Raw genomic sequence first — 13,590 nt, 5'->3', positions numbered from 1 at the left:
AGGTCACCAAAAGTGGAGAGGGAAGGGGGAAGAGGAAAGAGGGAAAAATGGGTTAAGGAGAGAAAACAACCAGACAGAAGGGACAGAGAGAGCAAGGAGGGGTCAAACAGCTTCTTTTATAGCAAGCCAGGTCTACCTGGTTGTTGCCGAGTAACTGTTGGGAGAAGCTCTAAAGAAATGCTAACATGCCTCCATTTTGGATTAATTTTTAAAAGGAGAAACTAAAAAGAGGCAAAGGTGAATCAGAAATAGGTTCATTGTGATCTTTAGTTGCTTTCTGCTGACTTTGGGGCCACATGTCTGGAAAAACTAAGAAAATGGGGATGGGTGTTGGTCTAGTCTTAGGAGAGTCTCTTGTTTCGTTGCTGTCCAGGATCTGTGGTACCATCTGTGGGTAGGAAGGAGCAGGTCTAGTAGAAGCATCCGTGTCTGTGAGAGCAGGCGCTGACACATCTGTGAGTTGCTTCTCTGGAGCTGTCCTGGAGGTAGATTTTGAGTAAACACCTGGATATAGCAAGGTGCTGGAACAGTTATGTATATTTGAGGAAGAGAATAAAGTCAAATGCTTTTGGGAAAAAAAGAAATTTTCTGCGGTGTACATTTGAAACATTTATGTCTTGGTGGTTGGGGTGAGAGGACTCCCGATCCCAGGTAACAGTAGAGCAGTCTCAGCCCCTGAAATAGTTAACAGGTAGAAACTTAGGCTATTGATTGGCAGGTGTACTTATCTAGATGGAGTTTGTGTGGTCCATGAGAGGTGGAACTGATTGGGTATACTGGAGCTTATAAGTTTACAAATAGATTAATCTGTTAACAGCATTGACACTCTTTAAGATGAGATTAAGGAAGACAAAAACGATTTGTGGAGCAGAGGAGCAACAGGGGATATTTTCTTATGGGAGACAGAATATATTTATACATATATGTATATATTATACATATTATATATACACGTGCATATATGTATATATAATATATATCATAAATATATGTATGTAATTGTGTTATATATATAATAACAGATATATTATAAATATATAAATATATATATATATATACATTTGGCAGCATGAGAAATATTATAACTTCTCATTTAAAAGACAAATTAAAAAAACTTTAAAATTTGACCATGTGAATATGATAGTTGATTATATTGTTTACTATGAGAAACACATTAATTCTATAGTTAAGAGTGATTGAGAATAGTATTCCATTGTGTAAATATACAACATTTTTGGTATCCATTTCTCTGTTGAGGGACATTTAGGCTGTTTCTAGATCCTAGCTTTTATAAATATGGCTGCTATGAAATAGTGGAGCATGTGTCCTTATTACATGTTGGAGCATCTTCTGGATATATGCCCAGGAGTGGTATAGCTGGGTCCTCAGGTGGTACTATGTCCAATTTTCTGAAAAATCACCAGACTGATTTCCAGAGTGGTTGTTCAGCTTGCAATCCCACCAGCAATGGAGGAGGAGTATTCCTTTTTCTCCACGTACTTGCCAGCATCTACTGTCACCTGAGTTTTTGATCTTAGCCATTATGACTTGTGTGAGGTAGAATCTCAAGGTTATTTTGGTTTGCATTTACCTGATTGACCCATCTAGCAGTCCAGTTATTCGAGGATCTTGAGGGGACATTCTCCTAAGATCCAAATGGGGGGAGGGAGAGATGGACACCAAGTGCGAGAATGTAAACAGTCTGAGTAACATCAAGGTGTCACTGTATTCAGCAAGGCTCAAGGCTTACATGCACAAGCAAAAGGGGAAGTACTTCTCAGCAGGAGAAAAGGGGCATTGGAAATGCACAAGCAAAGAAAGAAGTACTTCTCAGCAGGAGGGATGGGGCAGCAGAAAAAGAGGAAGTACTTCTCAGCAGGAGGGATGGGGCAGCGGAAATTTTTCTTTTGGCAACTACACAGGGAAGCAGGAACATGCTGGTATCAGGGTACATCTTGTAGTCAGGACATCTGGCACTGACTTAGGGCTGGAACGTTCTGTGGTTGTTCTCAGAGCAGTGCGTAGGTGGCCTGCTTTTGACCCACGTTTCTTCTCATGGGGAGAGGTCCAATTCAGACATCAGGACAATTGTGTTGTATTAATAGCTCCCAACACCTGATGACTAAGGATATTGAACAGTTCTTTAGGTGTTTCTGAGCCCTTCCAGATTCCTCAGTTGAGAATTCTCTATTTAGCTCTGTTCCCAATTTTTAATAGGGTTATATCATTCTCTGGAGTCTCACTTCTTGAGTTCTTTGTATATATTGGATATTAGCCTTCTATTGGATGGAGAATTAGTAAAGATATTTTCCCAATATGTTGGTTGCTGGTTTATGCTATTAACAGTATTGTTTGCCTTACAATTGCTTTCCAATTTTATGAGGTCCCATTTGTCAATTCTTGATCATAGAGCATAAGACATTGGTGTTCTATTCAAGAACTTTCCCCCTGTGCCTAAGTGTATGAAACTTTCCCCACTTTCTCTTCTATTAGATTCAGTGTATCTGGTTTTATGTGGAGGTCCTTGGACTTGAGCATTCTACAAGGAGTTAAGAATGGATCAATTTTCATTCTTCTACATGTTGATTGCCAGATGAACCAGCACCATTTGTTGAAAATCTAAGTTTTCCACTGGGTGGTATTAGCTCCTTTGTGACCAAGTGACCGTAGTTATGTGTGTTCATTTCTGGGTTATCAGTTCTATTCCATTGATCTACCTTTCTGACATTGTTTCAATACCATGCAGATGCCATGAGCATAGATCTCCTGGAACCTTCCTGGGATGAGTGTCTTAGGGGAAGAAACAGGGCTAGAGCTGTGGTAGCATTGTTGCCCTGGCTGCCTCACAGTATGTAGATATAATCTCTGTTCTCTATGGTTTTGTGAGTGCTAGGGGTCCATATGATGACCTGGGAGAGGGATGGTGGGGACCCTAATACCAGTGAGAAAGAACACAGGATGGGCCATGCCTATGGTTCTTGAGGACATTACTCCTGCTTGTCTCAGTGTTATGACACCAGATTGCCACTGTGCAGTCCCTGCTGGTTTATGCAAGAGTTTCTTTCTATGTATACTCTGACCTTTGAGATGGCCAGTTGCTGAGCCATTGTAGGAGAGAACTCGGTGAATGCTGGAACCTCAATGTGTGTTTCTTAAGAATCCTCTGTTCTCTCAACTATTTTTTTATTTTAGTATGATGTAGAACCTAATGCAGTGAACATTAATCCATTCTTGAAGTTGCTTGGTTCTGCTTGTCTGGGAGAAGTTCTTACCCTGTAGTCTCAGCTGGTCTGGAACTATGTAGGCCAGGCTAGCCTCCAACTCAACATATCTGCCTGCCTCTGCCTCCTGAGTGCTGGAACTAATGTGGTGTCCCAACATACCCAGCAAAGGGCCTTTTATTTTGTTATGGTCTCAATGTTGATAAACATTGTATCTTACAACACACTGGAAATGTAACATAATGAAGAGGATGATCTTGGGGTTGGAGGTTTTGGAGTTTATGGGTTTTGTTTGGTTTAGGTTTTGTCAGTGGGTTGGAGGATGCTGTTTAGGATGATATCAGGCTATCCTAGAGTTCAGGCTGATCATGGACTCATGGGGACCCTCCTACCTCTGCCTCCTAAGTGCATGAGTCCTGTTTTCCTGTCCATTTATGCCACAAATAATATAGATGTTGTTTTTCTTCTTTGTGATTCTTTTTTATTTTTATGGACATAGGTATTCTGCCTGCATGTATTTCCATGTGAGGGAGTCAGATCCCCTGGAAATGGAATTACTAACAATTGTGAGCTACAATGGGTGTTTAGGGAATTGAACCAAGCTCCTTTCATTAAGCACAGCTAGTGGTCTTAACTACTGAGCCATCTCTGCAGCCCTGTGTTTCCTTTACTTTTTTGAGATAGTCTTGTAATGTAATCCCAACTGGCCTGAAACTTGACATTGTACACAGGACTGGCCTCAAGCTGCTACTGACCTTCCTGCCTCTCCCTCCCACAATGGGAGTCTAGGCCTGTGCTACCACATCCTGTGAGGGATGCTTAGAACTTTCATACTCTTTTCTTGTAAGTAAGATGGTGTTCCAGTCTGGACAAGGCTGCAAAATAAAGCTGGTGAGTTAAAGCAGTTGAACTAGAGGTGCTCAGACAACATGATGCTCTTGTTCTCCAGGGTGCTATGACCTGGGAAAGCCCAGTACAGAAATCCTATATTGAGCTGATGACTACCCTCCCTGAGATGCACATTGCGGTCACTGTAGATATAAGAGCAACTATCAAACTATGGGACTGTCACAACAAGGATGCTCTGGCAACTAAGAGAATATTCTCTCCGTGTCAAATACTGAAAGCTGTGTATACAAAGGATGACCCAATTGTCTTGGTAAGTGACATGTCCCTTCCCACCCCCGCAACTAAATCTGGAATAGTCACACAGAACAAAATACTTGCCAATTTGAGGTACCATTATTGTCAAATCTCAACTTGCCTTCCTAGAGTCTCTGTGAACACTGAGAGTCAATCACAATATATCATAAACATGACTATCCCTTAGCCTTTGACACATTAAAATTCTTTCCTGGCATCTAGGGAGAGGTAGCTCAGTGGATAGCAGTGTTTGCTGTGCAAGCGTGAAGATCCAAGTTCAAATCCCTGACACTCACATAAAAAGTGGGATGTGGCTAAATGTGCCTGTAACCTCAGTGTTGTTGGGGATGAAAACACAAGGATCACTGGGACTAGATGGCTGCTAGCCAAGATAGCCTAGCTCCAGGTCCAATAAGAGACTCTTTCAGGAAATCAGGAGAGGGGTGGTCTAACAGGGTACCTGGCAGCCTTCTCTGGTTTCCATATATGTCCCAGTATATAATCTACATACACATGCTTAAGTATAGAAATAACAAGCACAAGAACACACACATACACACACACACACACACACACTTTTTCTAAGTGATTTTATATCTTTTTGTCTTTGAAATGATTATTAGTCCTGAATCCATGATTTGGTTAGAGACAGTAGAGAAAAATGTGAATTTTATCACATATACAGAAAAATGGATAATGCTAATGTCCCAGTGAGTCCTGGGGAAGTGTTTTAGGGTGGAGAATCTTGACACACACCCTACCTCATGAGTTTAAGACAGAGTATCATGATATAGCCCTGGCTGGCCTAGAACTCACTGGGTAGACTAGTGTGGTCTAACTCTCAGAGGTCACAGAGGCAGATGAATCTCTTGCATTTGAGGTTAGCCTGGTCTACAGAGTAATTTCCACTATACCCAGGGGTACATAGAGAAATCTTTCTCAAAAAATTCAAAAGGGAAAAACAATTATTTTGTGCATGAATATTTTGCCTGCATGTACTACATGTATGTATCAACTCTCTCTCTCTCTCTCTCTCTCTCTCTCTCTCTCTCTCTCTCTCTCTCTCTCTCTCACACACACACACACAGAGTTACCTACTGAGTCAACCCCCAGGTCTAGGGAGTCTTATTCCTTGGATTCACCCCAAACACTCCGTAAGGCAGGCTGGTCACAGCTTTGGGTCTCATTACTGGACTTGATGACACAGTGCAGATAACACTGCTTCCTCCATACTTAACCTTTCCCCACTGACCTGGTGCTGCTGCTGCTCTGATTTCAGGTAGGTGATATCTCGGGAAACCTCTACATCTTTAGGATTCCTGACTTACACCTCATTTCCAGACACAATGTATTCCCATACGGTATTGATGAACTCCAGTGCTCTCCTCAAAATAAATGGGTCTTGCTGATCATAAGAAAACCACAAGCCTTGACAAAGGTAGGTGGGTTATAGCAACTCCAGGGTGAAGGTGGCAGACAGTGGGAAAGTTCAGTCCTCAGGGAAGTCTAGGCAGACCACTCCCCCTCTCCAAAGCCCTATCATGAGGAAAGCCACCCTACAGTAAGGAAAGAGTAATGTGCTTGGGAACAGTCACGTGACCAATCACAATGGCAAATGTCTATTAGTAAAGTGTCCTTGAAATGTGGCTCAGCCAGAGGATGAAGACAGGTGAAATAACAGTCCCCAGACACCTTTGCTGGATAGAAAGCAATTTTCAATCACTGGCTGACATGATCAACAGTAGCTGATGCATTTCAGATAAGTGCTACCATACCCAATGCTTTATATACTGCCTTCTCTCTTAACTGCCAGCTCTCTGGTGCCTGGTTGTTAGGTACTGGGAGAGCAATGGTCTGTTCACAGGTCAAGTACTCCTGAGGGCCCTTGCATATTTATTTAGTTTTATACAGTCTCAATTCTTCAGTTAAAAAAAAAGTCCAGAACAACCCTGGACTGGTCCTCTGCACAGGAAAAATGTACTTAACCAAGCTCTGTCAGATGTATCCATTGAGGTAGGATAACTGAAGTGCCCTTTGACCTGGGTCAGGGACTTCATTCTGTCTCTGAATATGATGGGAGGGGCAGGAAGAAGGTGAGATATTTCTTCCCTGAGTGGGAGCAGTGACAGTTCTGCCCTGTCCTGGGTGAAGAACAGATGCAGCCACTCCTGGGTTTCTTTCGAAAGCCCCTTGTCTTGAGTGTGCTTGTGCCAGGCTGCCGAGATTTACTCTTCATTGATTCCACTGGGTAATATTTTCTGCAGGTGGTTTACATGAACAGCTTACTGAGGACATCAGAATTTTCTGACCCAGTGTCTACCAGTCTCAAATTTCCATTATGCCAAGGATTCTTCTGGACCCCAAGAAGGGAAGACAGGATAACGTTGATGTCCAGAAATGAACTCTCAAGCTCCACTAAATTTGGCACATTTGATATGAAGCTGGAAGAAATCAGGAACAAAGTAGCTGTTCAAGGTAAACCTTGGAAAATTCTCAAGCCAGACATGATGGCACTTGCCCCAAATCAGGCGACTGAGTCAGGAAAACTTCATAGAGGGTACTGTCTCACAAACAAAACAGATGGAGCTGCGAAGATGGTTTAGCATGTGCACATGCATACATTCGTCCACACAGATGTGCACACACACACACACACTGATGAAGTGAATAAATAAAAATAAAGGACCAATAATTTGTAGTGCACACCTTAAATCCCAGCACTCAGGATGAGAAACAATTAGAATCTCTGGGTTCCTCGCCAGCCTGATCTATGCAGTGAGTGCCAGGTTAGCCAGGGATGCATAGTGAAACCTTGTCTCAAAAACAAAAACACCAAATGACAAGCAATAACGAACTATATTATGGGGTACCAAAATGTTTATGACAGTGGTTCTCTATGTATAGGTTGTGACCCCAATGACAAATTTCTATCTTCAAGAATACTTAAGTCATGAATCTTAACAGTAACAAAATTACCATTATGAAGTAGCAATGAAAGTATCTCTATGGTAGGGCAGACCCCCCTCCCCACACTGCCACATGAGAACTGTATTACAGTTCAGTAGGAAGCATTAGTAAGGTTGAGAAGCACTGGCTTAGAGTATAGATGCACTTACATACGGAGCCTGACAACCTGGTTCAATTCCTGGGGTACCACAGGATGGAGGAGAGATCCAAATGCCTCAAGTTGTCCCATGACCCCAACATGTGTGCTTCTGGAATGAATACTTACACACACATAATAATGTAAAACCAATTTGTAAAAAAAAAATCCTCATTTCTCCTGTGTCTCCCACAAATGCTCATAGTAAGCTATAAATGTGTGTCATTGTTTTGCATTTTTAGTATTTGAAGACAGAGTTTCTCTGGGTATCCATAGCTAACCTGGATTTTGCTCTGTAGACTAGACTGGCCTTGAACTTGGAGATCGACTGGACTGTGCCTGATTGTGGATCACCTTATGATCATGCTCCACATGGTGTTTTTTGTAAAGGGAGCAGGAGGCTCCTTGGCCAAATGTGAACTTGTGCCTGTTTGATGGTCACTACAATAGCAATCTACAGTTTTCCAGGGGAGACATGCTTTCATTTCTGTCATGCACTAGGGACTGGGTTCTACTCTCCTTTCCCAGTACAGTTGTCTTTCCAATGTTTAAGCAACTGACTGTCCACATCTTCACTGTTTCATGGCCTGCCTTCCATGTCCAAGGACATGGACTTCACAGGACATAAACTTGACAGATCAATGGACTGTTTTCATTGTCTCTTTCAGACTAGCATGCCATGGAAGGAGGGATATGCTTTTCAGTAAGCATTAAGGATATTGCTCTTACTTAAATGATTGAAAAAATTGCCTCTGTATTTTCTGTTTGTTTGGAACAGGACATTTGGTAGCAAGTTTCTCTTTGCAAGACTACAAGGAGCGCGCAGAATGGATGGGAGTTAGTGAAAAGGACACGATTGTTTGTTCAACTGGATCCTCTCTCTTGCTCTTTGACATAAATGGTCTCCGTCTGCAGACATTTCAGTACTGCCCAGAGCAGATCTTGAGACTATGGGTGGTATGTTTGGAATTTTTTCCCTCCAGTGTGTGTGTATGTGTGTGTTTTAAATAGATTTATATTTTTTAAACTTCATACTGTTGGGGTGTGCACTTATGCATTTGTCTGTGTGTGAGCACTTGCAGAGGTCAAGGCAGACTTCCTGGTGTTAGTCTCTTTCTTTTTCCCTTCACATTGGCTCAGAGCATCAGGCTTGCTCAGCAAGTGCCTTTACCTGATGAGCCATCTCCTAGGCTCTCTCCCTGTCTTTTGATCTGACATTGACTCTAGCCTACTATCACTTGGATGTTCTTTGAAGGACCCTGTTCATGTCATTGTCACCTGTAATGATGGCTCTTTCGATATATACGCATGGGAGGAGAGTAGCTCACTGCTAAGGAAGTGTTATCGACTGCAAAATAAGAAATATCTGCCACCATCCAGGTAAGCTCTGCTTCTTGACTTAAATTGGACATTAATTTGAAAGCATTTCTGGGACTGGAGAGTTGGCTCAGCAGGTAAAAGCACTGGCTGCTCTTTCGGAGGACTTGGGTTCAGTGCCCAGCATCCACATGGCAGCTCATACCTGTCTGTAACTCCAGTTCCAGGGCATCTAACTGACACCTTCACACCAATGTATTGAAAGCTATTGTAAGCATTTAAAAAGGTCTATATAAAAAGGCATTTTCAAAGAGAAATGAACTTTCAATAAAATATATGACTAAATTTATGATCTTCAGCATCACACAGAACAGACATTGTGCTATAAATGTCTAAAATTTAAGTAGTAGAGTCAATAGGATCCAGAAGTTCAAGGTAATCTTCTGCTGTTTAGCAAGTTTGGCAGCCAGATAGGGTTCAGTGCAAAACCATGACAAACAAACAAACAAACAAATAGAAACTGGCTAAGCACAACACACACTTTTAATCTCAGCAGTAAGGAGGCAGCCAAGGTGCTATCTTGTCAGTTTGAAACTAGCCTGGTCTACATACTGCGTCCCAGGACAGCCAGGACTATAGAGCAAGATTATATATTAAGAAAGAAGGTAGGGAGGGAAAAGGAAGAATTGATAGTTCTGGGAACTCAGCACATACAGTTATGTCAACAGTCTCAGGCCTACAGTTGAAGTTGGAGAACATCTTATATATCTTGTTTCCACATATCTTGTCTTTAATGGCAGGATGGGTTCTCCTGAGTGTGGCCCAAACTTGGGTTCCTTCATCAGTGAGCTGTCATCATCTCCATTTGGCTAATTTTTCTTTAACTTTTACTTGCCTTCATCCAAATTATTTTCAGTGATCATGGTGTGGTGGTACAGGACCCAAACCCTCCACACAGGCTGCTGAAATGAATGTTGATTGTCAGTTTTTCAAAACACCTTTAACCCATCTCCAAAAAAGTAAAAGAAAAATATGGGTCCCAACCCCCTTACAGGATTTCTCTGTGTAAACTCTGCATCTTGGAAACAGGCTGGCCTTTATCTCTACCTGGAGATCTACCTGTCTCTGCCTCCAGAGTGCTGGGACTAAAGATGTTCGCCCAGAGTCCCTTTTTTAAAAAGGTCAATAGCACATGAAAGTTTACCATTACTATTTATATTATGTGTATGACTTGAAGATAGTTCTCCCTCTGAACATAGTGGATCAGAGCTATAATTCCAGTATGCAGGAAACTAAGACAGGAGAATTATCTCAAGTTTGAGGCTAGCCTATGCTACTTTCAAATTTAATGCTAATCTGGGCTGTACAATTGAAACTTTATTTCAATATTTTCCCCATACTCTATGGGCGTTATCTTCATTCACTTGATTGTTTATTGGTGGTGGTAGTGGTGGTAGTGTTTGGTACATTTTCGTGTGTTATTTGTTTGTTTCCTCCACTATGCTGTGGAGAGAATTTGTAGTTTGACTCAGTCCCATTTGTAAATTCTTGTTTTGGTTGCTGGTACCTGGGAATCCCTAGTCAAGAACTTCTGCCTAGATGGAGTCATGGAACATTTTCTACAGATTCTCTCTTAGTGGTTTTCCAGTTTAAAATCTAGTATTTTCTTCAATGTGTTATGAGTTGATTATTGAATTATTGAGTAGTGGGAAGGATAAGAATGTGTTGTCTTTTTAATCTTACTAACATCATCTATTGAAGAGCCTATTCCTTATCCTTAAAATAATTAACAAACCATAAAAGTGCAGGTTCTTCTCCTAGGCTCTGATATGTGTGCTTCAGGGCAGCATCATTCATTCTGCTTTGGTCACAGCAACTTGCTGTAATATATTTTAAAATCTGATACTGTGATACCTTCAGTTTTGTCATTTTGCTTTAGAAGGCCTTGGCTATATAAAGTGTGTGTGTGTGAGCATGTACATATATTGTGGTTTTGAGACATCTTCTATACCCCAAGACTGGCTTCAAGCTTGCTATGTAGTTAAGGCTAGCCTAAAAGTTTATGTATCCAAGGAGTACCTTGAACTCCTGAACCATCCCCTTTCACTCAGTCTCAGGTTTTTAAATTGGTATTAGTTTCTTCTCCTTCAGGATTTGGAAAGGGCTCTACAATGTCCTTCTGGCTTCTATGATGTGCTGAAACATCCCCTGTCATTGGGGTCTGTCATTCTATAGATGATCAGGTGGAATGCCCCTCTAATTTCACATTTCTGGTTTAACTATTAGAAACTTGTTCTTGTTGAGTCTAGTGTAAATGGTTGGAACTTAATGTATTTTGGCTTGACCTGCTTTTGACTCTCTGTTGACTTACCAGTATGGGGAAGGTACTTTTTCTTGTGCTTGGGGAGTGAATCCTGGGTCTTCCACATGTAAAGAATGAATTCTGATAATGAACTATACCCCAAAATTTCAGGGAGTTTTGCTGTGTCTGCCACATCCCAGGTGAGAGATGTAGGGGTGCCATTTATACCGTCTCAGTGCAATGCAGAATTAGGGTGTGGATGTCAGGTTTGACTAGAGTCTGCAAGTCCAATGGCAGAGGCTGTATCATTGCCAAGGGCAGGCCTTACACTTATGAGTTTCTGAGTGATCTATTAGACGTTTTTCTCTGTCATGAAGAACAGAATGACTGACATGAGCCCTACCATCTCACGGCCCTACTGCAGAGGGGATGCACTGCTATATTCACCCTGAGTGGACCAAGTTTCGCAAAGGGAACACAACTCAACTTTAACATACATTTATAAATTAAATCTTTGGTTTTTTCTGAGACAAGGTCACTCTATGTAGCCTAGACTAACCTCAGACTCCCTCAAACTCTGTCAATTCCTTGTCCTCAGCTCCTAAGTTGAAGTGATTTATAGATCAGTGACATCACACCAGGCTGCTCTCTCTGTTCTTAAGCTAAGAAATGTACTGAACAACTGATAATTGAGAAATGGGGCAGAGGTCTATTGCAGACGGCTGGGATTAAATCTCATGCTATGAATGATAGACATCCTTTGCCAATGTGCACAGTTACTCAAAAATAACCTGAGATGACTCAACAGTTTAGGCAACTGCGACCAAGCCAGACAAGTCCAGTCTCTGGAACCTATTGGTGAAAGGAGTGAACTAATTCCCACAAGTTAATATCTACTCACTCAATTCACAGGAGCATAGATATGCATTCGTGTACACACAAACACACACACACACACACACATGCACACATACAAGCACAGATAGCCACACATACCCATGTATGCAAGCACACAGGCACACATGTTTGTGATCACACACGCATACACACAGGCATGCACACATAAGCACATACCCACTCAGGTACACACATGCTTAAGCACAAACACACACACACACACACACAGAGATACACACACACAAGTGGACACCTACACACATGACAACTTAGTATTTTTTATTTGTTTATTTTATGTATATGAGTACACTATAGATGTCTTCAAACACACCAGAAGAGGGCATCAGATGCCATTACACCTGGTTTTAAGCCAATATGTGATTACTGGGAATTGAACTCGGGAACTCTGTAAGAACAGTCAGTGCTATCAACCACTGAGCCATCTCTCCAGCCCCCAAACACAAAAGTATTTAAAACTTTTAAACAGATTCAGGACTGTGATGAAAAGACAGTCCTTTAATTATCAGTTGATAAATCTCCCATTTGAGTACTGACATCTTGGTTTTTTTCCCCCTTTGCAGCTTCATTAACAATGTACTATGTGATGATGTGAGCATAATTGGAGTGATGACAAATTGTCCCTCCTGCTGCTATCTGATGACATATACCTTGAACTCTTGAAAACTGCTCCTGAAATGTGCTTTTGAAAACTGAGTGTGTTGTGTGTCATCTTCCTCAATGATAATAAAGGTCTATTTGCAAGCACAGGCTGGTGATTTCAGTATTTCTAAGCAGTGAACTGGCCGAATTTGGTGGTGTACACCTTTAATCATGACTCTGGGAGTGAGAAGCAGATGGAAGATCTGAGTTCTGAGACCAACCTGGTCTACACAGCTAGTTACAGGCAAACCAGTTTACATTAGGAGAACCTATCTCTGAAACAAAACCTATGGCAAATTTTAAAAACCATTTGGTTGTGACATCTGTCATTTCATTGCTATAGGGTTGACTCAGAACCAGGCCATGTGGGCAGCTTATTACTACAGAAGCCATGTGGCAAATTAAAATTAAAAAAACTTTTTTTGAGACTATACTAATCCTTTCCCAATTCTGCATTTAAACCATCCTATTTACCTCTCCTCACTGTTTTCTTTTGAATTCTTGACTTATTTTTTCTCTCAAACCACTTTTGAAATGAAGGGCATATGGGCTGGAGAGATGGCTCAACACTGAAAACCACTGGCTGCTCTTCCAGAAGACCTGGGTTCAATTGCTAGCACACAGACTGCAGCTAACATCTGTCTGTAACTCCAGTTCGAGGGGATATGGTACACTTCACACAAACGTACATATTGGCAAAGTAGCAACACACATAAAAGAGAGAGAGAGAGAGAGAGAGAGAGAGAGAGAGAGAGAGAGAGAGAGAGAGAGAGAGAGAGAGAAACATAATTATTAAAAGCCAGGTGGTGGGAGAGCACACCTTTAATCCCATATCGTGGGAGACACAGTCAGCCAGAACTGAGTACAAGCCAGCCTGGTTTACAGAGCCAGTTCCAGGACAGTCATTGCTATGTATGTATATGTATAGAGAGAAACCCTGTCTTAAA

At 41.6% G+C, this 13,590-nt stretch overlaps 1 protein-coding gene across 1 annotated transcript in view; it reads left to right on the top strand.

Annotated features, from left to right (window-relative positions):
* Positions 1-12,750, top strand: part of LOC110288492 (F-box/WD repeat-containing protein 15-like) — a 19,558-nt gene extending 6,808 nt beyond the window's left edge. Inside the window, exons 5-10 of the mRNA XM_021154824.1 lie at positions 4,171-4,380; positions 5,644-5,802; positions 6,629-6,839; positions 8,246-8,424; positions 8,723-8,847; positions 12,565-12,750. Of these exons, the coding sequence (XP_021010483.1) occupies positions 4,171-4,380; positions 5,644-5,802; positions 6,629-6,839; positions 8,246-8,424; positions 8,723-8,847; positions 12,565-12,664 (984 nt within the window). The 3' untranslated portion in view covers positions 12,665-12,750. The remainder of the gene's footprint in view (positions 1-4,170; positions 4,381-5,643; positions 5,803-6,628; positions 6,840-8,245; positions 8,425-8,722; positions 8,848-12,564) is intronic.
* The last annotated feature ends 840 nt before the right edge of the window (positions 12,751-13,590 follow it).

Source organism: Mus caroli, unplaced genomic scaffold, assembly GCF_900094665.2.
Source record: "Mus caroli unplaced genomic scaffold, CAROLI_EIJ_v1.1 scaffold_10560_1, whole genome shotgun sequence".
NCBI lineage: Eukaryota > Metazoa > Chordata > Mammalia > Rodentia > Muridae > Mus > Mus caroli.
This window is presented reverse-complemented; position numbering and strand designations above follow the sequence as displayed.